This window comes from Salvelinus sp. IW2-2015, linkage group LG3, assembly GCF_002910315.2.
Source record: "Salvelinus sp. IW2-2015 linkage group LG3, ASM291031v2, whole genome shotgun sequence".
In the NCBI taxonomy this organism is placed as follows: domain Eukaryota; kingdom Metazoa; phylum Chordata; class Actinopteri; order Salmoniformes; family Salmonidae; genus Salvelinus; species Salvelinus sp. IW2-2015.
The window spans coordinates 4,248,134-4,274,750 of record NC_036840.1 but is presented as its reverse complement, the minus strand read 5'-3'; the positions used below and the strand labels follow the sequence as shown (position 1 = coordinate 4,274,750).

Here is a 26,617-nt window from a genome sequence, read left to right as displayed (position 1 = left end):
TTAGTAAACCTACAAGGCAATCGGATCAAGGTTAGCAATACTATATTTGTTCTCAATCCATTCACATGCCTGGGGGCCCGTTGCATGACTAGAATAGATAACGGCATAAAAGTTCACACTTAAAGTAGAAAGTGGAGGTGTTAGAGGCTTTGTGTATGTCCCAAATGCAACCCTATTCCCTACATTTGGGACACAGACTTTGTGTGGTGTGAAAGCCAGCTTCATCTGCCTGGGACTGCTGGTTGAACCCTGCAGGATCATTGTGGTTTCAAGGTGTGTTTACTCATGCTGAGCCAGCAACTAGTCATACAGAGGGAGCATCCACTCACTCGTCTATAGCAGGGCCAGAGAAAACTGTCCCTGGAAGGCATCTGTCACAACCAGCTAATCTTACCTGACTCTCTCTTGCTTTGTCTTTCTTTCTCACTCTGTCTCCCTGTCTCTCTTTCTCTCTCGCTCTACCTTCGATCTGCCTCTCTCTCTGTATCTATTTATTCTATGTACAGTGGAAGCTATATTAAATTAGGTGTGTTAAACTCAATTCTTTCTCCATCTCTCCTCCAGCTTCTGCCTGGCTGCCCACCACCACCATGGCTGAGAGTCGAAGGGAAGCCCTGGCAGCGGCCCCTATGTCCACCACTGCCTCCACGGTCGGTGCCAACGCTACCGACATCTCTGGCACCGGATCCAGCGAGGACTTCTCCAAGATCAAGGACAAGTTCATGAATGAGCTCAACAAAATCCCACGTGAGTCATGTTAGTGGTTGGRGTCCCCTAACCTGCCCGGTGACAGGGTGGTGATTGGTTGAGTAGCTACTTCCTGTAGACATCTCACAAATGCCTTACAGCACCCTTGGATCTGTTCTTTAGAGACTAATTGCAATCAACAAAGTACAAGTGGCCATTATCACTGATTGTGGATAGGGACTAATGGTCTTACTCAGAAGTACCGTGACTACTTTTAGAAACCCATTTGGCATTTGAGGTGACAAGAAAACAAACAGCGTTGATTTTAGAGTTTTGTTTGGAAAGTATGTCTAATTTCCAAAATTGTTGGTTTTCTCAAAGCAAATTCACMTTTTCAATCTCCAAGGTTGTCTGTATTGCTGGGCACCCTGTGTTTCTTCCCTCCATCAATACCCTCCCCCGACAGGAGACACGACTACAGCATATTGGAATCCTGACCAACTGTCAACCCATCACTCCTATATAAAAATGTTCCACCCAGTGATTCCGGAGGACACACTTGTCTTTGCCTGTAATGTCTGTGGAACAGTAGCAGTTAGTTTGGGACAGCAGCATCCTTTGTTTACCCCAAACCCCAACCTACTTATCCAGTGGAAGTTGTTGCGTTCAGCCCCCCAAGTCCTAAATATAGACATATCCACCGGCTCATGTGGAAGTAATTCTCGTGTCAGGAAATGGCTCCCATGAAAAAGAGAGGTTCTATTGCTTTAGCTCCAACGTGAATGACGCCACTTGTCATATTATGCTGTCCTAGATTCATAGCGCAGGGAGCCTGATAGTGACGAGAGATTTCTCCTGCGTCTGGTCTGGCTAATTTAAAACCAACAACATATTTGCTTTGGGAAAWAAAGCCGAAGAAGCTTTAGACAGTAGTCTGTGGTCAGTATGTGCTGCCCTGGACTTTACCCCACCAGACCAGAGATAGACTTTCATTGGTTGACAAATGAKAAGCGACAAACACTTCCTGGTCTCCTCATAGAAGTGTGTTGGAGCCATTTGGTGCTCTAATGAAATTAGCACCACTGAGGGGCATATGGAAGCCGTAATGAASACACTGTGGAGGGGGAGACTCTGATGTCCCCTGTGCRTCAGAGTAATGMTCCCTCATATCAGAACTGTTTCACCGTGAGAGGMCTTGAAGATACGCCACCTGCCACATCTAGCTACTAAACTACACCCCCCCAATCCTAGCCAGCACAGCTAACCTGGTGCCTCAGCACTCTCACAATGGAGTTGTGMTACCCTTCCAAAACACCCGGTCTTTCCTTCATTTCACTGTCTGTATTTGGCAATGACACGGTGGCAACCAGCCCATTAAGCTTTGTAACAACCCATGTACCACCTCTCTCCCTAATTATCACATTGTGTGATGTGGACAAKGACTAAATAAGGGGTTGTTGGGTGCGCCTCAGACAGAGATGCTATCTGCAAGCAGCCCCCCCAAAAGCCACTCCATTATAGTAGAGTTTAAATTACAGTTTTTGCTCCAGCACTCAGTCAGAACTAGAAAACGAGCGGCTCCGCGCCGAGTGCTGCCAGCCTGATAAATGCCCACCGACGTGTTTGTGCCAGGYAATATCAATACAGCTACTCCCAGGATGGGGACAGGGCATTAATAAGGAATATTCAAGGGGAGAAGGCAGCAGAATTAATAAAACAGAATTAATCCATTGCCATAGCAAATGTTTCTACATTTTTCTACATAGAAATAGATTGTTATCTATAAGACTTGGCTCCTGGAGGTAAAGCTGYATGCATGGTGTTGTCAGAGTTGGGCATCTTGCTTTATCTCTGGTATAACTCAGAGGAATGCCTTGTGACATTAACAAAGATCCATGGATTAATCTCCAAGCCAGAAGCTCCTCTTCAGCCCCATCTGTTGGCTGATGCTGCTAGAAGTGGCTGTTTTTCAAATGGAGTTGAATTGCATCCCTACAAAAATCTTCAGTGTTTCCTCCATACATTTTCCCTTCTCAAAAGTATTTTAAACCACCAAACCTGGTTTTAAAAAAACAAATAAAGCAACACCACACGGCACAACGCCTCTCCCCCATGTGACCTACTTGTGTGTAAGTACTGACATGTATGTGTAACTGATAGATGCACACACACATACATTTCAAAACATTAACATGTAGTGTATGGAAATCGTATAGTCTTTTGTTTGTAATGTCTTTTTTGATACGTGCCCAGTAAGACTATCTGTTGCTATTTGCGTCGGCTAATGGGGATCCTAATAAATCAAATCGAATAATTTCTCATTCGTTGTCTCATAACTATTTCCCACCAAGGAGTACCTACAACAAAGAGGATGTTATTAAAAGCATTACTTCCTCCATTACCTGCTGTAGTTCCATCCGCAATCCCAGCATGCATTGCCACCCCCAGGATGTTTGTAGAGATTAATGCAGACTGTCGCACTTTTCTCTCTTTCAAGTTTACCACTAAAAGTTTGTTGTCAGACTACTGATATTATTGGCTTSTATGGAGAATGTCATGTCATGCCGTAGCGAGCGCCACATAAAGCTCATGGCCACACTCAGAGGGGTGTATCTGCTGCAGCTGTATCTGTTTGTGTTGGGCCGTACCACACCATGCTCAGGGCCTTGTGGCCTCAGAGGGAGGCYCTGTAATGAATTTTCCAGCACTCCCTCTAAACACCAAAAGGTTTTTGTTTTCAGTGACAATAATGAACCTCTCAGTGTTAGAAATGCTTTGATCCATAACTGCTGTCTCCACACTCGCCTCCATTACTCTAAATAACACAGACAAACGTATCAAAAATGACATTTCTAAAAACATTTATTTTCAAAGGCTGTCAATATTTGTGTTTTTTTCCCACACCTGTTTCTGTGGGTATTACACTAAAAGCTATTCATACTCATTACAAAATTGACTGTTTTGGATTTTAAAAGAAAATTAGATGTACAGGTGACTGAAAGCTAACATTTCAAAAAATGATTTACAATAATTACTGAGTAGTTTATTTCATTTAGATTCTGCTCAGAAATGACAGCACCCCTGAGGATTAGACTGGAGGTAGATCAGCAAAGACAAATTTRTCTGTCTCTCTCTGTCTGGCTCTAGTCCCGGTCCTCTCCCGGGCCTTGGACTGAGCCAGTAGGCCTGCCATGAGGCAGTAGGATGGGGCTGGGGTACCAGAACTTTGAGCTCGCAGCTTACAGAAGGGAAGAACAGCCCTCCTCGGACCGAACTGCTTGCCCCCCCGCACACCTGGGCCCATGTCAGGAGSMTGCTCCATGGAGCGCAGGGGGCGATCTCCCCTCATCAAAAGTGTGATGCTTGACCATTTTGCATTCAAACAAATAAAATGACATGCCCAGTACGCTACCTCCCACCTCACCCACCCCCAGAGTAGCATTTCAAAGAAGGGAATCAGAGGCCTGGTTCGAAACTCAATCACTTTCTTCCTCATTAGTTTTACATAAATCTTGTGTAGCTAGTTATTTTTTCTGTCACATATTCATCCTACCCCGTTTGCAGCTATTGTTGCACTGTCATTGTTGTTGTTCCCACAGTGGGAAAGGGCAAGGACRMGGGGMGCTGCTCTTGTTGGCATAACAACATGTAATGTCAAGGTTAATTGACCAACAGTGTGCTGTCACAATATATTAGTTTGTGTTGCCATGCCTATTACCCTGATACATCATCACACACCACCCACCCCCCTGCCCACTACTGTTGCCAGTCTATTGGATCCTCTATATAAAGATGTAAGGAGGCAGGTATCTCCTCAGAGGACCATGGGTAATGTGATAACAAGCAGGAAGCTCCCCCCAAGCCCCGAGGCAGACCGCACGTGACTGATTACTATGCACCCGTCTCATCAACCTCACCCGTTGTGGAAAATCTAACCGCTCCAACTCCCTCAGACTGCCTCTGCCCCGTGGCCGGAAACATTGAGATAGTATGGAAATCTGCCCCAATACTAGACAATGAAATAGAGCCCTTTAGCTTCCATTATTCCTATTCTGTGTCTCACCGATTTGACTGATCCTGCACTATCTATTGCCACACTGACAGTGGTTATGTCTCTCAGTTGAGCATCACTTCAATAGACATCAATGCACATCAATGTACACTATACACAATAATATACACTATATACTGTACATCAATGTTACTTTTTAACTATGCATTGTTGGGTTAGGGCTCGTAAGTAAGGGCTCATAAGTAAGAGTTTCACGGTAAAGTCTACACCTGCTCTTGTCAGCTCATGTGACAAATACAATTTGATTTGAACAATACCCATCAATATACACTATACACATCAATAATACCCATCAATATTACATGAATATTCATATCAAAACACTGAAAGCAAAACAGAATCATAGAAAACAAACATTATTCAGCAAAAAGGTCCTCAATCAGCCTTTTAAAGAGGCACCAATTCGTCCAATTTTAGAGAGCCTTGGAGATTATTCCACTAGTAAGGTGAAAAAAACTAAAACAGATGTACATACCTGTAACTCAGTGGAGATTGTAGGGATCTCCAGAGTTAGCCATCCCTAAGACCAGGTCTGGTATCTCGTACGTCTATAAGTTAACATTTAAGTAACAATGAAGTTAACAATGAAGTTACAAAATGCAGTGATGTGTACTAAACCAATCGTCTATAATACTTCCTGACAGGCCGCTCCCCGAGTGGTAAGGTTAGGTAACAACACATCCGCCACGCTGATCCTCAACACAGGGGCCCCTCAGGGGTGCATGCTCAGTCCTCTCCTGTACTCCATGTTCACTCATGACTGCACGGCCAGGCACGACTCCAACATTATCATTAAGTTTGCCCGATGACACAACAGTGGTAYGCCTGATCACCGACAATGACGAGACAGCCTATAGGGAGGAGGTCAGAGACCTGGCCATGTGGTGCCAGGACAACAACCTCTCCCTCAKCGTGATCAAGACAAAGGAGATGATTGTGGACTACAGGAAAAAGAGGACCGAGCACGCCCCCATTCTCATCGATGGGGCTTTATACCAGGCGGTGTCAGAGGTAGGCCCTAAAAATTGTCAAAGANCGAAACTCAATCACTTTCTTCCTCATTAGTTTTACATAAATCTTGTGTAGCTAGTTATTTTTTCTGTCACATATTCATCCTACCCCGTTTGCAGCTATTGTTGCACTGTCATTGTTGTTGTTCCCACAGTGGGAAAGGGCAAGGACRMGGGGMGCTGCTCTTGTTGGCATAACAACATGTAATGTCAAGGTTAATTGACCAACAGTGTGCTGTCACAATATATTAGTTTGTGTTGCCATGCCTATTACCCTGATACATCATCACACACCACCCACCCCCCTGCCCACTACTGTTGCCAGTCTATTGGATCCTCTATATAAAGATGTAAGGAGGCAGGTATCTCCTCAGAGGACCATGGGTAATGTGATAACAAGCAGGAAGCTCCCCCCAAGCCCCGAGGCAGACCGCACGTGACTGATTACTATGCACCCGTCTCATCAACCTCACCCGTTGTGGAAAATCTAACCGCTCCAACTCCCTCAGACTGCCTCTGCCCCGTGGCCGGAAACATTGAGATAGTATGGAAATCTGCCCCAATACTAGACAATGAAATAGAGCCCTTTAGCTTCCATTATTCCTATTCTGTGTCTCACCGATTTGACTGATCCTGCACTATCTATTGCCACACTGACAGTGGTTATGTCTCTCAGTTGAGCATCACTTCAATAGACATCAATGCACATCAATGTACACTATACACAATAATATACACTATATACTGTACATCAATGTTACTTTTTAACTATGCATTGTTGGGTTAGGGCTCGTAAGTAAGGGCTCATAAGTAAGAGTTTCACGGTAAAGTCTACACCTGCTCTTGTCAGCTCATGTGACAAATACAATTTGATTTGAACAATACCCATCAATATACACTATACACATCAATAATACCCATCAATATTACATGAATATTCATATCAAAACACTGAAAGCAAAACAGAATCATAGAAAACAAACATTATTCAGCAAAAAGGTCCTCAATCAGCCTTTTAAAGAGGCACCAATTCGTCCAATTTTAGAGAGCCTTGGAGATTATTCCACTAGTAAGGTGAAAAAAACTAAAACAGATGTACATACCTGTAACTCAGTGGAGATTGTAGGGATCTCCAGAGTTAGCCATCCCTAAGACCAGGTCTGGTATCTCGTACGTCTATAAGTTAACATTTAAGTAACAATGAAGTTAACAATGAAGTTACAAAATGCAGTGATGTGTACTAAACCAATCGTCTATAATACTTCCTGACAGGCCGCTCCCCGAGTGGTAAGGTTAGGTAACAACACATCCGCCACGCTGATCCTCAACACAGGGGCCCCTCAGGGGTGCATGCTCAGTCCTCTCCTGTACTCCATGTTCACTCATGACTGCACGGCCAGGCACGACTCCAACATTATCATTAAGTTTGCCCGATGACACAACAGTGGTAYGCCTGATCACCGACAATGACGAGACAGCCTATAGGGAGGAGGTCAGAGACCTGGCCATGTGGTGCCAGGACAACAACCTCTCCCTCAKCGTGATCAAGACAAAGGAGATGATTGTGGACTACAGGAAAAAGAGGACCGAGCACGCCCCCATTCTCATCGATGGGGCTTTATACCAGGCGGTGTCAGAGGTAGGCCCTAAAAATTGTCAAAGACTCCAGCCACCCTAGTCATAGACTGTTCTCTCTGCTACCGCACTGCAAGCGGTACTGGAGCGCCAAGTCTAGGTCCAAGAGGCTTCTAACAGCTTCTACCCCCAAGCCATAAGACTCCTGAACATCTAATCAAATGGCTACCCAGACTATTTGCATTGCCCCACCCCCCTTTTTTACAGCGCTGCTACTCTCAGTTGCATAGTCACTTTAATAACTCTACCTACATGTACATATTACCTCAATTACCTCGACTAACCGGTGCCCCCGCACATTGACTCTGTACCGGTACCCCCCTGTGAATAGTCTCGCTATTGTTATTTTACCGCTGCTCTTTAATTACTTGTTATTTTTATTTCTTAATCTTATTGGTATTTAGATTTTTTTTTCAAACTGCATTGTTGATTAGGGGCTCGTAAGTAAGCATTTCACTGTAAGGTCTACAGGTTTTGTATTCAGGTCATGTGACTAATAAAATTTGATTTGATAATAAACCCTCGTGCGCTATGATAAACTGCATCTAAAGGCGTAAATACAGTGACAGCTGCATTCATATAGACCAGGTATTCCAAAACCCCTAGGGGTATGCGTAATGCCGTCGAGGGTACGCCAAATAAAAATGTGATTCACTTTTTTTTTTAAATACAGTATAAACAGGCCATTTATATTTTCCAACAGGGCTATATATTTGGGTGAGGTTTTTTTCTTGCCTGAGTAGCCTCGTTTCACTGCCAAAAATAAAATTTGTGTTCACCGAAATAATAACAACACAATGTCAAATGTCACAATGTCCACGAGCACATCCAATGCTATTATCAGTAATTCTACATTTGTTGTTAGCCCAGCTAGCATGGACACCGACAGTTGTGAATCTGATGCAGCCGAAGAGCTACTGGCCCCTTATCTGGGAAAGCACCGAACAACCGACAGGGACGTTGACCCATCGAAGAGGTGCAAATATGATGAGAATTACGTTGATTTGGTGTTCACTTATATTGGGAATTGTGCCTCTCCTCATCCYCAGTGTGTTATATGTGCAAAAGTACTATATCACAACTCGATGAAACCTTCACTCTTGTGCAGACGTTTAGAAACAAAACATGGCAATTTGAAAAATAAGCCATGGGAGTTTTTTGAGCGAGAATTAAAACGACGTTCAAGTAGTAAGACATGTATAAAGCAACAGATACCATTAATAAGAAGGGGCTAGAAGCTTCTTATATGGTGAGCTACCGAGTGGCTAGGACAGGAAGCCCCATYCTATTGTGGAGGACTTAATACTTCCTGCTGCCACGGATATGGCTGGGACAATGCTGGGGGATAATGCCAAAAAAACTATACAGACTTCATCAAACAACACTCTTTCACGACGCATCAGTGACATCCCAGCTAGCAATGAGGAATCAGCCCAGAACCGGCCCTCTTCCAGGGGGCCAGAACTGATTGAATCGGCCCGGAATCAAAACGAATGATTGCCCAGAATCGGCCCAAGTACATCGGGCCATTTCCGTCTACCGGAATTCAGACGATTTTGCCGGCATCTTACCAGAATCCTCCCCAGAAGCGGCCCGYTGTAAATTTAAGTAAATGTATACAAAAGTACCCGATTTTGTCATTTTAAACATACACATTTTACCCATCCACAAAAAAAAAACTGTTTGTGTCAGAGGAAACACCATACACCTGGTGACCGTGTCAGCATGCATGCGCCTGGCCCCCCACAGGAGTCACTACAGCGCGATGGGACAAGGACATCCCGGCCAGCCAAACCCTCTCCTAACTCGGACGACGCTGGGCCAATTGTGCGGCCGGCATGGGTCTCAAACCAGCATCTGTAGTAACGCAGTTTGCAATGCGACGCACTGTCTTAGACCGCTGCGCCACTGGAGAGGCTCCATCCACAAAGTTTTCAATGCTTATCAATTGCCTTGCACAAAGTAGGAAAATACTAAAATACTACACAGGATTCTTAAAGAATTTCCTTTAAATGTTAATTGTATATTTTTAATCATAGAAACAATGAGAAAATATGGAAAATAAATAATGAAATGTTAATTATTTAAAGCAGCCCGTGTAATCATCTGCCAGAGAGTAGCCCRAATCGGCCCAAGCCCCAAGTAATACATTTGGGCRAGATGACACCGGAATTGGACCGAGCTCAATCCCCACACCCTAGCCATAAGTAATACTGCCGAAGGCGGCCCAGWCTCGGGCCACATTACATCAGCCGAGTCTGAGTCTCAGCCGAGTGCCCCGACTCTCAGCCGGAATCGGCCCAGATCCACTGTGCTAGCTGGGATGGCAGGAGATGTTTTGAAACAATTACTGCTTCGCATACAAGCCAGGGAATTCTATGTGTTACAGCTGGATGAGTCAACAGATGTGGCGGGCCTGACACAGCCCCTGGTATATGTACGTTACGTTTATGAGGGGTCAATTAAGGAAGACATCCTCTTCTGCAAACCACTGGAAACCAGGACAACAGGAGAGGATATTTTTAAAGTACTGGACAGCTTTGTGACATCAAATGGACTTTGATGGTCAAGATGTGTTGGTATCTGTACTGTTGACGCAAAAGCCATGACAGGGAGACATAGTGGAGTGGTAACGCGCGTGCAAGCAGTTGCTCCTGACACCACTTGGGTACACTGCAGCATCCACCGAGAGGCTCTTACTGCCAAAGGAATGCCTGACAGCTTGAAAGACGTTTTGGTCACTACAGTGAAAATGGTTAACTTTGTTAAAGCAAAGCCCCTGAACTCTCGTGTATTTTCTGCACAATGCAATGATATGAGCAGCGACCATGTAGCGCTTTTACAACATAKKYAKYTGCGCTGGTTATCAAGGGGCAAAGTATTGACAKATTTTTTTGAATTGAAAGACGAGCTTAAAGTTTTCTTTACTGACCATKATTTTCACTTGTCTGACCGCTTGCATGATCATGAGTTTCTCACACGACAGGCCTATCTGGGTGATGTTTTTTCTCGCCTGAATGATCTTAATCTAGGATTACAGGGACTCTCCGCAACTATATTTAGGGACAAAATTGAGGCTATGATTAAGAAGTTGGAGCTCTTCTCTGTCTGCATTAACAAGGACAACACACAGGTATTTCCATCATTGTATGAACTGTATTCGTTATCCCTTTCATGCCCTGCCTCCAGTCCACTTACCGATATCTGATCAAAAGAGCCTCATCGAAATTGCAACAAGCGGTTCTGTGAAAATTTAATTTAATCAGAAACCACTGCCAGATTTCTGGATTGGGCTGCGCTCAGAGTATCCTGCCTTGGCAAATCGCGCTGTTAAGACACTGATGCCCTTTGCAACCACGTACCTGTGTGAGAGTGGATTCTCGGCCCTCACTTGTATGAAAACTAAATACAGGCACAGACTGTGTGTGGGAAATGATTTAAGACTGAGACTCTCTCCAATACAACCCAACATTGCAAGGTTATGTGCATCCTTTCAAGCACACCCTTCTCATTAACCTGTGGTGAGTTATGCACAATTTTCGATTAACATATAAAGTTTTATATGTAAGATGGCTAAATAAAGAGCAAAAAGATTGATTATTATTATATTATTATTTGTTCCCTAGCCCTATAAGAGCTCTTTGTCACTTCCCACGAGCCGGGTTGTGACAAAAACTCACACTCTTATGTTTAATAAATGTATCGTATAGTGTGTGGCAGGCTTACAATGATGGCAAAAAATAACATTTGAGAGTGCGCTGACCCTGGTGCTAGAAGGGGAGGTTGAATGTTTGAAGGGGTACGGGACTATAAAAAGTTTGAGAACCACCGATACAGACAATATCCCCATATTCCATAACCGGAATGAATGTCGACTGAATTATTTGTTTTCTGCTATTTAATTAAAGTTATGACCGATTCCTTTAAATAAGCTGTTGTTAAATAGAGTCAATAATCTCTTACAGATGAAGTTCAGTAAAATGGCGGACTTTGTGAGAGGAATACCTTTCAGTTAATGTAACCTTTTCTTCTTCATCCCAGAGTGTATGTCTGAAAAGATGTGTTAGAACCAAAAGTCCCTCATCCTGTTTGCATTGTTCAGTGTGTCAAGAGTTCCATAGCCWTTGGCAGTCTGCAAGGTTTTGTTAAAAAACCCTGTCTGATAACTCAGCTGTCATATTTCAATGGTCCCCATTCCAGACGGTTATCAGATCAATTCTGTCTGMAAGAAAAAAAACATGAGTTTGATAAGAAAGCTGGGGACTCGGAGCGCCAGATAAACGCAGCTGGAGCGTCCTGGTTCGGAGCGAATGAGCCAAAAGGCCCTGCTGTGTCCTTGAAGGCATCCGGAGGAGAAAAGATGGTAGACTTATCAGTTGGCCGTTGATATTCACAGCTGAAAGCCAAGGAGGTGTCTCATTGTGTGGCGTATTGGCTGCCGCTCGCTGGATGGTTTTTGACTACGGCGGCAGAAATGTGATTTGCGCCTCTTCTCGGGAGCTGTGAACACTGAACACGCATTTCATCATCCAGAGCCTCCATTGTTTTCCGTTCGCCGTTGTGTGTGGCGGAACGAGAGATAACTACTGCTTAAAGTTGAAGTGCGGTGCACCCGCTGGCGGCGCGGTCTCAAGGGAGAATAGACACACCATGTAGTTAATTAGGGAATGCTTTTATTGCTTTCGGGGACTCAGGTTATTTGAATTAAGCACCACAAAAGTGTCTTGCAGTATTAGATACATGCAGAATAAAGTATATAAGCAAGGCCAGGGTTATTGCATTGAATTTCACAGCAGTGGGCTGTGCATTATAACGGTCACGTACCGCTGATGTCAAAACATTGTAAATAACCACAGAGGATGGCAGTACCATTTAAAAACATTATATTTCATGATGCACAACGGAATCCAATTGCAGTGCAGTCTGCTTCGTCGAAATAATGCCAAATTCCACTGTTATATCAGTTCATTTATTTACACTCCTGCTGTGTCATTGATATTAGAAATTATTTTATCAGACCTCCCATTTGAAAAAGTGTCACAGCTTTGCAGTTCCTTCAGTGGGAATATGACTTACCATCCCAGCTTTCAGGCCTGAAATAGGATCCTGCCACATCTCCGACACTTCCATTAAAAGATAGTCTGCCAGGCTGTGTGGAAAAAAATGACCAGTCAAACACTGGAACATATGGTGGTATCCCAAAGGTATCAGTCTCAGACCGCTGCCCCTGCTTTGGCCAAGGAGCAGAGGAGAGGTTTTAACTCAGCCCTAAACCTGTGACTTTAGGGTCAACCGAGGATGCAAGAGGAAATGGAGTCAGTGATGGATAGCGAGGTATAGGTATTGATAATTACTATACTYACGCAAAGTGACATAGTTTTAKCYCTAAAACAATTATAACAAACAAATTTCAAAACAATATTTCATATTTTTCAAATATTATCTTGTTTACCGTTCAACAACTTTGTGAGCAGCAGCAAACCAGTTTTTCGAGAGACTACAGCGAATTCAAAATGGTGTGGATCGGGGGAGATTGTCACTGCCATTAGCACACCACTGTGGCAAGGCCAAGGCTGTAGATCCCAAAGTTATTTTAGAGCATCACTCAATGTTTTTCTTTAAAGGAGAGTGCTTATTGATTTTGTTCTTTCCCCCTCCCTCCTCTCTGACGGCGAGGCGGTGAGGGAAATTCAGTGAAGCGCTGGCGAGCCAAAGCCCCAGGGAGAATAGACCGTCATATATTTCTCCTGCGATGGTTCTTTCTAGTGGCCCGCAGATATAGAGTCTTCAAAGTAGCACTGAAAGGTYACAAACGTTGGATTTACAATGAAGCCAATTTGGCTCCCAGTGTTCCATACGAATAGAGTTAGTAGTACCACAACAGGTTTCTGAGTAGTGTACAGAAAAAAAATGTACCATGTAATCTTTACTATGGTCGTAATTATTCTGTAATTATACTGAACAAAAATATAAATGCAATATGCAACAATTTCAGCGATTTTACTGAGTTACAGTTCATATAAGGAAATCAGTCAATTTAAATAAATAAATTAGGCCCTAATCTATGGATTTCACATGACTGGGCAGGGGCACAGCCNACGAGCACATCCAATGCTATTATCAGTAATTCTACATTTGTTGTTAGCCCAGCTAGCATGGACACCGACAGTTGTGAATCTGATGCAGCCGAAGAGCTACTGGCCCCTTATCTGGGAAAGCACCGAACAACCGACAGGGACGTTGACCCATCGAAGAGGTGCAAATATGATGAGAATTACGTTGATTTGGTGTTCACTTATATTGGGAATTGTGCCTCTCCTCATCCYCAGTGTGTTATATGTGCAAAAGTACTATATCACAACTCGATGAAACCTTCACTCTTGTGCAGACGTTTAGAAACAAAACATGGCAATTTGAAAAATAAGCCATGGGAGTTTTTTGAGCGAGAATTAAAACGACGTTCAAGTAGTAAGACATGTATAAAGCAACAGATACCATTAATAAGAAGGGGCTAGAAGCTTCTTATATGGTGAGCTACCGAGTGGCTAGGACAGGAAGCCCCATYCTATTGTGGAGGACTTAATACTTCCTGCTGCCACGGATATGGCTGGGACAATGCTGGGGGATAATGCCAAAAAAACTATACAGACTTCATCAAACAACACTCTTTCACGACGCATCAGTGACATCCCAGCTAGCAATGAGGAATCAGCCCAGAACCGGCCCTCTTCCAGGGGGCCAGAACTGATTGAATCGGCCCGGAATCAAAACGAATGATTGCCCAGAATCGGCCCAAGTACATCGGGCCATTTCCGTCTACCGGAATTCAGACGATTTTGCCGGCATCTTACCAGAATCCTCCCCAGAAGCGGCCCGYTGTAAATTTAAGTAAATGTATACAAAAGTACCCGATTTTGTCATTTTAAACATACACATTTTACCCATCCACAAAAAAAAAACTGTTTGTGTCAGAGGAAACACCATACACCTGGTGACCGTGTCAGCATGCATGCGCCTGGCCCCCCACAGGAGTCACTACAGCGCGATGGGACAAGGACATCCCGGCCAGCCAAACCCTCTCCTAACTCGGACGACGCTGGGCCAATTGTGCGGCCGGCATGGGTCTCAAACCAGCATCTGTAGTAACGCAGTTTGCAATGCGACGCACTGTCTTAGACCGCTGCGCCACTGGAGAGGCTCCATCCACAAAGTTTTCAATGCTTATCAATTGCCTTGCACAAAGTAGGAAAATACTAAAATACTACACAGGATTCTTAAAGAATTTCCTTTAAATGTTAATTGTATATTTTTAATCATAGAAACAATGAGAAAATATGGAAAATAAATAATGAAATGTTAATTATTTAAAGCAGCCCGTGTAATCATCTGCCAGAGAGTAGCCCRAATCGGCCCAAGCCCCAAGTAATACATTTGGGCRAGATGACACCGGAATTGGACCGAGCTCAATCCCCACACCCTAGCCATAAGTAATACTGCCGAAGGCGGCCCAGWCTCGGGCCACATTACATCAGCCGAGTCTGAGTCTCAGCCGAGTGCCCCGACTCTCAGCCGGAATCGGCCCAGATCCACTGTGCTAGCTGGGATGGCAGGAGATGTTTTGAAACAATTACTGCTTCGCATACAAGCCAGGGAATTCTATGTGTTACAGCTGGATGAGTCAACAGATGTGGCGGGCCTGACACAGCCCCTGGTATATGTACGTTACGTTTATGAGGGGTCAATTAAGGAAGACATCCTCTTCTGCAAACCACTGGAAACCAGGACAACAGGAGAGGATATTTTTAAAGTACTGGACAGCTTTGTGACATCAAATGGACTTTGATGGTCAAGATGTGTTGGTATCTGTACTGTTGACGCAAAAGCCATGACAGGGAGACATAGTGGAGTGGTAACGCGCGTGCAAGCAGTTGCTCCRGACACCACTTGGGTACACTGCAGCATCCACCGAGAGGCTCTTACTGCCAAAGGAATGCCTGACAGCTTGAAAGACGTTTTGGTCACTACAGTGAAAATGGTTAACTTTGTTAAAGCAAAGCCCCTGAACTCTCGTGTATTTTCTGCACAATGCAATGATATGAGCAGCGACCATGTAGCGCTTTTACAACATAKKYAKYTGCGCTGGTTATCAAGGGGCAAAGTATTGACAKATTTTTTTGAATTGAAAGACGAGCTTAAAGTTTTCTTTACTGACCATKATTTTCACTTGTCTGACCGCTTGCATGATCATGAGTTTCTCACACGACAGGCCTATCTGGGTGATGTTTTTTCTCGCCTGAATGATCTTAATCTAGGATTACAGGGACTCTCCGCAACTATATTTAGGGACAAAATTGAGGCTATGATTAAGAAGTTGGAGCTCTTCTCTGTCTGCATTAACAAGGACAACACACAGGTATTTCCATCATTGTATGAACTGTATTCGTTATCCCTTTCATGCCCTGCCTCCAGTCCACTTACCGATATCTGATCAAAAGAGCCTCATCGAAATTGCAACAAGCGGTTCTGTGAAAATTTAATTTAATCAGAAACCACTGCCAGATTTCTGGATTGGGCTGCGCTCAGAGTATCCTGCCTTGGCAAATCGCGCTGTTAAGACACTGATGCCCTTTGCAACCACGTACCTGTGTGAGAGTGGATTCTCGGCCCTCACTTGTATGAAAACTAAATACAGGCACAGACTGTGTGTGGGAAATGATTTAAGACTGAGACTCTCTCCAATACAACCCAACATTGCAGAGTTATGTGCATCCTTTCAAGCACACCCTTCTCATTAACCTGTGGTGAGTTATGCACAATTTTCGATGAACATATAAAGTTTTATATGTAAGATGGCTAAATAAAGAGCAAAAAGATTGATTATTATAATATTATCATTTGTTCCCTAGCCCTATAAGAGCTCTTTGTCACTTCCCACGAGCCGGGTTGTGACAAAAACTCACACTCTTATGTTTAATAAATGTATCGTATAGTGTGTGGCAGGCTTACAATGATGGCAAAAAATAACATTTGAGAGTGCGCTGATCCTGGTGCTAGAAGGGGAGGTTGAATGTTTGAAGGGGTACGGGACTATAAAAAGTTTGAGAACCACCGATACAGACAATATCCCCATATTCCATAACCGGAATGAATGTCGACTGAATTATTTGTTTTCTGCTATTTAATTAAAGTTATGACCGATTCCTTTAAATAAGCTGTTGTTAAATAGAGTCAATAATCTCTTACAGATGAAGTTCAGTAAAATGGCGGACTTTGTGAGAGGAATACCTTTCAGTTAATGTAACCTTTTCTTCTTCATCCCAGAGTGTATGTCTGAAAAGATGTGTTAGAACCAAAAGTCCCTCATCCTGTTTGCATTGTTCAGTGTGTCAAGAGTTCCATAGCCWTTGGCAGTCTGCAAGGTTTTGTTAAAAAACCCTGTCTGATAACTCAGCTGTCATATTTCAATGGTCCCCATTCCAGACGGTTATCAGATCAATTCTGTCTGMAAGAAAAAAAACATGAGTTTGATAAGAAAGCTGGGGACTCGGAGCGCCAGATAAACGCAGCTGGAGCGTCCTGGTTCGGAGCGAATGAGCCAAAAGGCCCTGCTGTGTCCTTGAAGGCATCCGGAGGAGAAAAGATGGTAGACTTATCAGTTGGCCGTTGATATTCACAGCTGAAAGCCAAGGAGGTGTCTCATTGTGTGGCGTATTGGCTGCCGCTCGCTGGATGGTTTTTGACTACGGCGGCAGAAATGTGATTTGCGCCTCTTCTCGGGAGCTGTGAACACTGAACACGCATTTCATCATCCAGAGCCTCCATTGTTTTCCGTTCGCCGTTGTGTGTGGCGGAACGAGAGATAACTACTGCTTAAAGTTGAAGTGCGGTGCACCCGCTGGCGGCGCGGTCTCAAGGGAGAATAGACACACCATGTAGTTAATTAGGGAATGCTTTTATTGCTTTCGGGGACTCAGGTTATTTGAATTAAGCACCACAAAAGTGTCTTGCAGTATTAGATACATGCAGAATAAAGTATATAAGCAAGGCCAGGGTTATTGCATTGAATTTCACAGCAGTGGGCTGTGCATTATAACGGTCACGTACCGCTGATGTCAAAACATTGTAAATAACCACAGAGGATGGCAGTACCATTTAAAAACATTATATTTCATGATGCACAACGGAATCCAATTGCAGTGCAGTCTGCTTCGTCGAAATAATGCCAAATTCCACTGTTATATCAGTTCATTTATTTACACTCCTGCTGTGTCATTGATATTAGAAATTATTTTATCAGACCTCCCATTTGAAAAAGTGTCACAGCTTTGCAGTTCCTTCAGTGGGAATATGACTTACCATCCCAGCTTTCAGGCCTGAAATAGGATCCTGCCACATCTCCGACACTTCCATTAAAAGATAGTCTGCCAGGCTGTGTGGAAAAAAATGACCAGTCAAACACTGGAACATATGGTGGTATCCCAAAGGTATCAGTCTCAGACCGCTGCCCCTGCTTTGGCCAAGGAGCAGAGGAGAGGTTTTAACTCAGCCCTAAACCTGTGACTTTAGGGTCAACCGAGGATGCAAGAGGAAATGGAGTCAGTGATGGATAGCGAGGTATAGGTATTGATAATTACTATACTYACGCAAAGTGACATAGTTTTAKCYCTAAAACAATTATAACAAACAAATTTCAAAACAATATTTCATATTTTTCAAATATTATCTTGTTTACCGTTCAACAACTTTGTGAGCAGCAGCAAACCAGTTTTTCGAGAGACTACAGCGAATTCAAAATGGTGTGGATCGGGGGAGATTGTCACTGCCATTAGCACACCACTGTGGCAAGGCCAAGGCTGTAGATCCCAAAGTTATTTTAGAGCATCACTCAATGTTTTTCTTTAAAGGAGAGTGCTTATTGATTTTGTTCTTTCCCCCTCCCTCCTCTCTGACGGCGAGGCGGTGAGGGAAATTCAGTGAAGCGCTGGCGAGCCAAAGCCCCAGGGAGAATAGACCGTCATATATTTCTCCTGCGATGGTTCTTTCTAGTGGCCCGCAGATATAGAGTCTTCAAAGTAGCACTGAAAGGTYACAAACGTTGGATTTACAATGAAGCCAATTTGGCTCCCAGTGTTCCATACGAATAGAGTTAGTAGTACCACAACAGGTTTCTGAGTAGTGTACAGAAAAAAAATGTACCATGTAATCTTTACTATGGTCGTAATTATTCTGTAATTATACTGAACAAAAATATAAATGCAATATGCAACAATTTCAGCGATTTTACTGAGTTACAGTTCATATAAGGAAATCAGTCAATTTAAATAAATAAATTAGGCCCTAATCTATGGATTTCACATGACTGGGCAGGGGCACAGCCATGGGTGGACCTGAGAGGGCATAGGCCCACCCACTTGGGAGCCAGGCCCACCCACTGGGGAGCTAGACCCAGCCAATTAGAATGAGTCTTTCCACACAAAAAGGCATTATTACAGACAGAAATACTCCTCAGTTTCATCGGCTGTCTGGGTGGCTGGTCTCAGACGATCCCCCAGGTGAAGAAGCCAGATGTGGAGGTCCTGAGCTGGCGTGGTTACACYTGGTCTGCAGTTGTGAGGCCGGTTGGACATACTGCGAAATTCCCTAAAACGACGTTGGAGGCGGCTTATGGTAGGGAAATGAACATTCAATTCTCTGGCAACAGCTCTTGTGGACATTCCTGCAGTCAGCATGCCAATTGCACGCTCCCTCAAAACRTGTTTGACAAAACTGCACATTTTGGAGTTGCTTTTTATTGTCCCCAGCACAAGGTGCACCTGTGTAATGATCATGCTGTTTAATCAGCTTCTTGATATGCCACACCTGTCAGGTGGATGGATTATCTTGGCAAAGGAGAATGCTCACTAACAGGGATGTAAACKAATATGCTTTTGTGAGTATTGAACATTTCTGGGATCTTTTATTTCAACTCATGAAACTCTGGAACAACACTTTACATGTTGTGTTTATATTTTTGTTCAGTATAGCTTGCTTGAATTTATACAGGTGGGAAAACTGTTTAATTATCAGATCCTTTGTTGGTAAAGTAAATCAAACCAGCCTGAATCTACCATATGGTCTCCATCTTGTGCATGGTAAATATTGACAAAAACATATTTTGTTTGCTGATGGGGCTGTTGGTGGCCCTCTCTGTTGAAACGAGGTGTGGGTTGCAAGGTGTTTGATGTTTTGTGAGCAGAAGCCGTAATTATCCCTCCAGAATGGAGCAGTCTGACACTGTGTTTCTGTCCTCATTATTTACAGCACGTCTGGCCACTCTACCATTCCTCTGATACATTTAACAACCCACTTTTGTGCCGTGCATAGCTGGTGTCTGTGTGTGTGTGCGTTCTGTCGGGGAGAACTGCCTGACTCCTGCTGTTTAGATGGGCGTCCCTGTTTGTCAGCAGGCGGTTAGAGTGATCACCGTGCTGCGGTGCTGAGTGGCTCCCTGTCTGCCTGTGACAGCCCTGACTGGACCTTTCAGCTGGACTGTTAAGTCCATTCAGCCTTATCTAAAATAGGGCCTACAGTGGGGAGGAAAAAAAAAACACGTCATTACATTCTCAATTAAAGTAACATAATGGTCCATGGCTGTTTAAGTATCCTTTGCCGAGTAGGTCACATCCACGAGCAATGCTAAGAAATTGACTGGCAACTTGACAAAAGCTCTCAAAGAAAGTTCTCAGAAACTGGCTAGTATGAGATGAATCTGAGACAAACGTGTGAATAGGAACTCTCTTTGAGAGAGAAGTGTCAAAACCCATGAACATGATGAGTGGTCATGCAATCACTGACTCGACACGGTCACGCTACAGTTGGTAACTCACTCTCCAACAGGCCCTGCAAATTACCTCTACACCCTGACCTGTGTGCCCGTGATTGGTGTGAAAGTATCCGTTGTCAGAGAGAAATGTTTTGTTTAAATGGCAAGTGGAAAATGCCAACCTCTGTTATTTCCACTAAATTGGCCGAGGATGCTCAGTGAAGCGTCGGGACAATCGTTAGGAGTCCATGTCTKGACTGCAGATCGGGGACGCTGCCACCCACCACTGTTGATCAAAGTCTTCCGTCTGCACATTACCTTTACATTTGAGTCATTTAGCAGACGCTCTTATTCAGAGTGACTTACAGGAGCAATTAAGATGAAGTGCCTTGRTCAAGGGCACATCAGCAGATTTTTCACCTAGTCGGCTCGGGATTCGAATCAGCGACCTTACGGTTACTGGCCCAACGRTCTTAACCGCTAGGCGACCTGCCGTCCCACATCCTTATGTCTTTCTCTATGTCCTCATTCACRCCAGCTGCTGCTGCAGCCGCTCTCTTCAACAAGTAATCTCAACGTCCTGCCATCAGAGTCATTCGTTAGATGCAGGGAGATGGTGACCAGGCATTTCTGGTCAGCTCGTGCCTTGTTTGAAACAGACAATGGTGCCATATTCTCGACGAGGCACTTTTGGTTGTTTGAGAAAAGAAGAGTGAGAGCAATGGTGTGGTTTTCTTCAWCCAGGTATGGCCCCATCGTTGATACTATATAGTTGTCTAACCTGTGTCCCTGTGTGTCCCTCTCCAGTGCCAAATTGGGCCATCGTCTCCATCGCCTTCGTGGCCGTGGTCCTGGTCCTCTCCTGCTGCTTCTGCATCTGCAAGAAGTGGATATTCAAGAAGAAGAACAAAAAGAAGGGCAAAGACAAGGGCAAGAATGCCATCAACATGATGGACGTGAACGACGGTGCAAAAACCGAGGTAAAGACTTTGTACTACTGCCATTGAACGTTATTGATTAGAGTTAATAGTTTGTTAGTCAACAGTAGTATTTGATAATGCCAAGTTGTTCTGTATTTTCTACTGCATTTTCTACTACTTACCTTTTACTTCAAGGTATATACATTTTTATACATTGCMAGTTTCATATTATCTGTGATTGACTGTAGCCAGAAATGACATCACTGACTTTTATTACACTTACCCGGCACCTGACATTCATTGATGATTGAAACCTATAATGAATGCATATACAGTATATTTCAGAATAATAATCTTCACATAACAAAGCGATTTCACTATACAATTTATCAGACATACATCTAGTTTAGGCCAGGGGTGGGCAATCTTTTTGGCTCAAGGGGCCAAATTTCAACGGAGGGCCGCACAGAATTAGAAAAAATACTTTCTATCTAATTTTAAAAGTTCAAGTGTGGCCTGGAGTTTTTTTTTAACCCAAAATAATTGAATGGGCCCGCGTCCCGTAGTTTGCCCCGCCCCTGGTTTAGGCCAAACTCTCCCCCATGAAGACCAGTGGACACACACAACACGACTTGTATTGACATTGTTGCGTCTGCGATGACTCCTCCCCATCCACTCTGATTGCAGGACTGTTAAGGAAGCCTGCCGTTTATAATCGCCTCAGAGAGAATATTCAATCTCTCTTTCTGTTCCTCTCAATATTTTAATGTGTTAAGAACAATGAGCGCTGAGTACGGTATGCTGTATTGCCAGTGGTATCAACCCAGAGAAATGACATTAGCTAATAACGAGCGAGGGGAGTGAATTAATTCCGCCCTCCCTCTCCAACGCACACAGAGAGAATAGGGAACACAACAATCTTTAACCCAGTTAGAATACTAATTGCATTAGCGAAGGTTCTCAATCCCCCCCCCCCCTCTCTGTCAAAGTCTGTTTAATTTGCAGTCTGTCACCGCCAACGCCGTCACACATCAATCAGGGACATTGAATTGGGGTAGAGGACAAAGCCCTGTGAGATGATGTAGGAGTATTGAATTGAATAGCTACACAGGCCAGAGACGCAGAGCTGTTACACAGTCTGATAAGGAGTGGGCTCCACAAGTTTCATCTGATTCATACCAAAGAGCTTATTGTTGAAATGCTTACAATTCTTTGATTTGTAGAGCCTCTGCCTTGTGTCCTTGTTCCTAGATACAGTTGGTAAGCTTTATAATAACACTGATTATCTTAAGCTTTAGTAAGATATACCCATAGAATTACAATGACTTCAATCTAGAACGAATTCTATTTGGATAGACCACTTTTCCTGTACTGATTTAGGAGCTGCTACGACTTTCACTCAAGCAATTAGGCTACACACTGCCAATACAACACCCCTATCGGTTACTTATGCAACACACCTATTGGTTAGACATTCTAGGCCATGGGCTCCCGAGCGTGTCATTTCTCCTGGTGTGCCTGAACTCTTGTGTTAACTCCTGTGTGTGTGTTGTTTTAATGTGTGTTTCTTCCTTCTATGTCTCTCCTTATCTGTGTTGTGTCTGATGACTGTGCGGGATTGTCACTGGCGGTAGGTTCCAATTGTTGTTGGATCCTCCTTAAGCCTGCTGCTCTGATGTTTTGATAGCCTCTTGACAACAACTTACTCCTGTAGAACCAAATATATGTAACTATGCATACAGTACATGTATATCTGCTCTATATATGTGCGTAGTCTTGCACATGCACATATATATGTATGAAAGAACCTGGACGCGCTTTAACAAGGTTGAACCACATTGATTCTCCATCTGGCGCTTTTTCAATCTTTGCTTTGCATTTCAAAACGAAGATGTGCCTATGAGCTAAAGTAGAATGGTTAAGTTCAGGGTTAATGCTTTTGAAACCTGTAGTAAGGTTTAGACATCCAGTAGCTTTAGTTTCACATACATTCACCTGAAGCCAACAGGCAGATTGACTTGACTTTGACTTAACCCAGTAAAATACCTAATAACATTGTGGGTGTTGAACATGCCTGTCTATTCTGCTATACTCCTCTCCTCTCTGTGTGCAAGCAATACGACCAAACAATTACATTTTTTATAGTTTTATTTAGGGAAAAATTGACCATAGGTTTGCTTGCACCAGGAGGGGACTCAGATGGGCCGTACAAATCCAAACAAATCAATGTTGTTCAGCCTTGATGCTTTCCAACCAGCAACCTGACCACTAATAGGGCAGGCCCCATCACCATGACAACATCTCTTACCAACACCTACCTACCTACTGCTGGCATGATGCTTATAGCTTCCATCGGCGTGGGGGTAACACATGCAGCTGAGGGTTCTGACAATGCGATTGTGTCTCCTGATGGGTGAATGATAAGTCAACTGAGAATGTGGGGGTCACAACCAGCATGCAACAATGAAAGTCTGACAATGTCTGACCTTTGGAAGGCAACTTTGACACTGAATGTACTTGAGAGCTAGTTTTTGCCTCTTTAATCGCATGCTTATCAATAACAAACTGACTGCCCCCTGCCTCGAACCCGCCTCTCCCCACCACTACCAGCATCCCTCAGAACCGAGCTAGTGAAGGAAAACTCACTCTCTTCTTCTTCTTCATCTCTTGTTCTTCTTCACTCTCGCCATCTCTTGACATTTTCCTGTTGATTTGTTTTGCACCACAAACTGATCTTCTTGAAATAACATCAAGGGAATTGTCGTTTGTGGTTTGCAGAGCGCGTCTCTCCCTCTCCCCCTCTCCCACTCTCCTTTTCTCTCTCTTTCTCCCCTCCCTCCCTCCCTCTCTCTCCTCTGCCTGCCATTACTCTCATCTTTTGGCTCTATCAATTTGATCTCTCTCCCCCCTCGCTCCCTCGCTCCCTCAGACCAAAACACCCACAGATTGATTGAACCGCATCAGGGGTCTAGCACATCACCGAGCATGTCCTGGTGTTAACCGCTGTGGTGTTTTAGTGCTTGTCCCCCCATTATAATCCCCCCAAAGAGAGGCAGCTTTTTTCAGGAGACGGGCCCGCTGGCACACCCGCTGGCAGGCCCGGGGCGGGGCAGGGCGACAGCCGTCTAAGGGACTGGCACACGGAGGGCACTGACTGTTGGTGGGTGTCTCCTTCAGGCCTTGAAGGATGAGGATGACGCTGAGACAGGCCTGACCGATACAGAGAAAGAGCCCGAGCCCAAGGAGGAAGAGAAACTGGGAAAATTACAGTTCAGCCTGGATTACAATTTCACAGAGAATACGGTAAGGGTCCGCCTCTGATATCRACTCTCTCTGTCGTTGTCGTTGTTGTCCGAAACGTCTCTCCTTCGTAAGTATGGTCACCCCCATCTTCCTCTGTGGTTGGTCCATCGACTCATCAATCCATTTAAAAAAACACTGAGAAAATGTTGCCTACCCAGGTAATGCAGAACATACTCCTACTGTTCATTGTTGTATCACCACTGTTTATTATTAATGCCTATAACTGCAGCATGTTAACCGGAGCTTATCAACTACACCTCACCAGAGGATCACGGTGGTTGGGTTGGTTTGTGAATGAATCACTCCTCCTCTCGCAAACAATCCCGTCTTGGGATCTCGGTATTTCTGGGTTTACCGTTTTTTTGTAAAAGTGCCCTCTTTCAGCCTTGACGGGAACACAGTCCCCTCTGGAATCCATCTGCTGTATTTTTCCCTCCGTCTGGGTTTTAAAAAGCAGAGCGACTTGAGGAGCAGACCAACTTCCAGATGTTGTGTGACAGATCATAGAGGAGGGTGGAAGGCAGCGTGGAGAGGAAGCTCTGCTGTCCTWCACTGGGGCCCTGCTAACTCCCTGTCATTAACAGAGCCGATGGACAGACTGAGATTAGCCATTCACACACATCTGTCACTCTGTCTCGTCCACGTGGCCAGGAGTTTTCATTGGCTCACTGGGTTAGAGTATGGTGCTAGCAACACCAGGGTTGTGGGTTCAATTCCCACATGAGCTGAATGGATAGTATGTTGACAGTTCTCTGTGGATTGCTTTGTCACTTTGGGTGAAAGTGTTCGCTGAACCGCCATATTATATTATGCWCACGTTCGGAACATTAGAGATTCTCCACATGCATCACAACTTTCCCCTGAAAGACTCTCAAGCACTCTGTTTGTCCTTAAATGAAAATGCTTTAGCAAATGTAGTGATGGTAACAGACAGTAATGATGCTAATCATGAGGATTAATAATCACAAAAATCCCTCACGCACTCAGTTGTTATGGCCATAATAGTCATGGTCATTATCATAATATCAGTCAAATTTATTCTGATYAAGAGCCTTATTACCATTTAAGACTAATGCACTAACTGAATACTAGTCACATTACTTATTTTATATATTGGGTCCAATATAGCTTTCTCCATTCCCAGTAGTTTACTGAGCTGTCATGCAGTGTAAAACCATACCAGCCTGTTCTGTGAGACTCTGTGATTACAGTGGTCCATTAATAATAAGCACTGTAATTCCATAATGGATCCATAATGAATGGATGGCAGTTGTCACTGTGTGTGTGACAGAAACCTGGAGCATTGGGCCCGGCGCTCACTGACAGTACCCAGCTCTGAGGCTGAGAGACAAGCCAGGGAACCAGGGACTATTGTCAGTCTGYCCCACTTTCAGTTCAGCAGCAGCRACAGCAGAGAGCCACAGAGCCCCCTACTCACTCAGCTCCTGTGTCTTCAGATCAGGTCCACAGAGTAGAAGCAATCATGGTGAAAAGACTGCCCTAGTCTGAGGAAGAGTGGCTGGCACAGGTGATTGTTCCACTAGTTGTTCTCTTGTCCTCTGCTGAGAACGTTGGCGGGGGAGGGGGAGGAGCAGGGGGGACAGGAGGGCTCTCATTTTGTTTAAAGGTAATCTGCCCTTCTCAGCTCAGTAGAGCAGGGCCTCTCTCTGAATGGAGGAAAGAGAAAGACCAGTATGGTCAAATGTCTCCGCCTGTTTCTGTTAGTTAAGCACCAGTGATGGCTACTGGCCCAGGCCTCTATTAGAATGGGGGTGTGGGGGTTTAATGAGAGCACAAGTTAGTAAAGAATTCGGTACCCAGAGTACGGTGGCCGTATAAAGCAGCTCCACCACAAATGATCCACAAAGGAGCCAGAATGGGAAACATAATATGCTATTTCCCACTTTCAACATCATAGTAATGTCCCTTTTAATGGGTCYAAAGGAGACCCTCTGCATTCATAAAAGAGAGTCTACCGTCTCCCTTATATTGGGTAGGAATAATGAAAACCACAGTTTTTCCCCATTACCTTTCTCTGTCTATCCAAATGTACTTCRACCATTGACCTCTGAAAGAGAATACGTTCTCAGAGGCTCCAGCGAAAAGCAAGAGAAGACAGGAGGAATATGACATCTCCTTTCACATCCCCTTGGGGCGTTCTCCTTTGAAGTGTGCAGTGTTTGTGTGG

General features: G+C 44.2%; 1 protein-coding gene across 4 annotated transcripts in view; it reads left to right on the top strand.

Annotated features, from left to right (window-relative positions):
• Nucleotides 1-26,617, top strand: part of LOC111982726 (synaptotagmin-1) — a 217,136-nt gene that overhangs the window by 159,528 nt on the left and 30,991 nt on the right. For 3 of the 4 annotated variants that reach the window (XM_024014340.2, XM_070434004.1, XM_024014331.2), the window contains 3 exons: nucleotides 565-747; nucleotides 21,014-21,186; nucleotides 24,304-24,429. In XM_024014340.2, the coding sequence (XP_023870108.1) occupies nucleotides 591-747; nucleotides 21,014-21,186; nucleotides 24,304-24,429 (456 nt within the window). In that variant the 5' untranslated portion in view covers nucleotides 565-590. The remainder of the gene's footprint in view (nucleotides 1-564; nucleotides 748-21,013; nucleotides 21,187-24,303; nucleotides 24,430-26,617) is intronic. The other variant, XM_024014336.2, reaches the window with a different exon arrangement.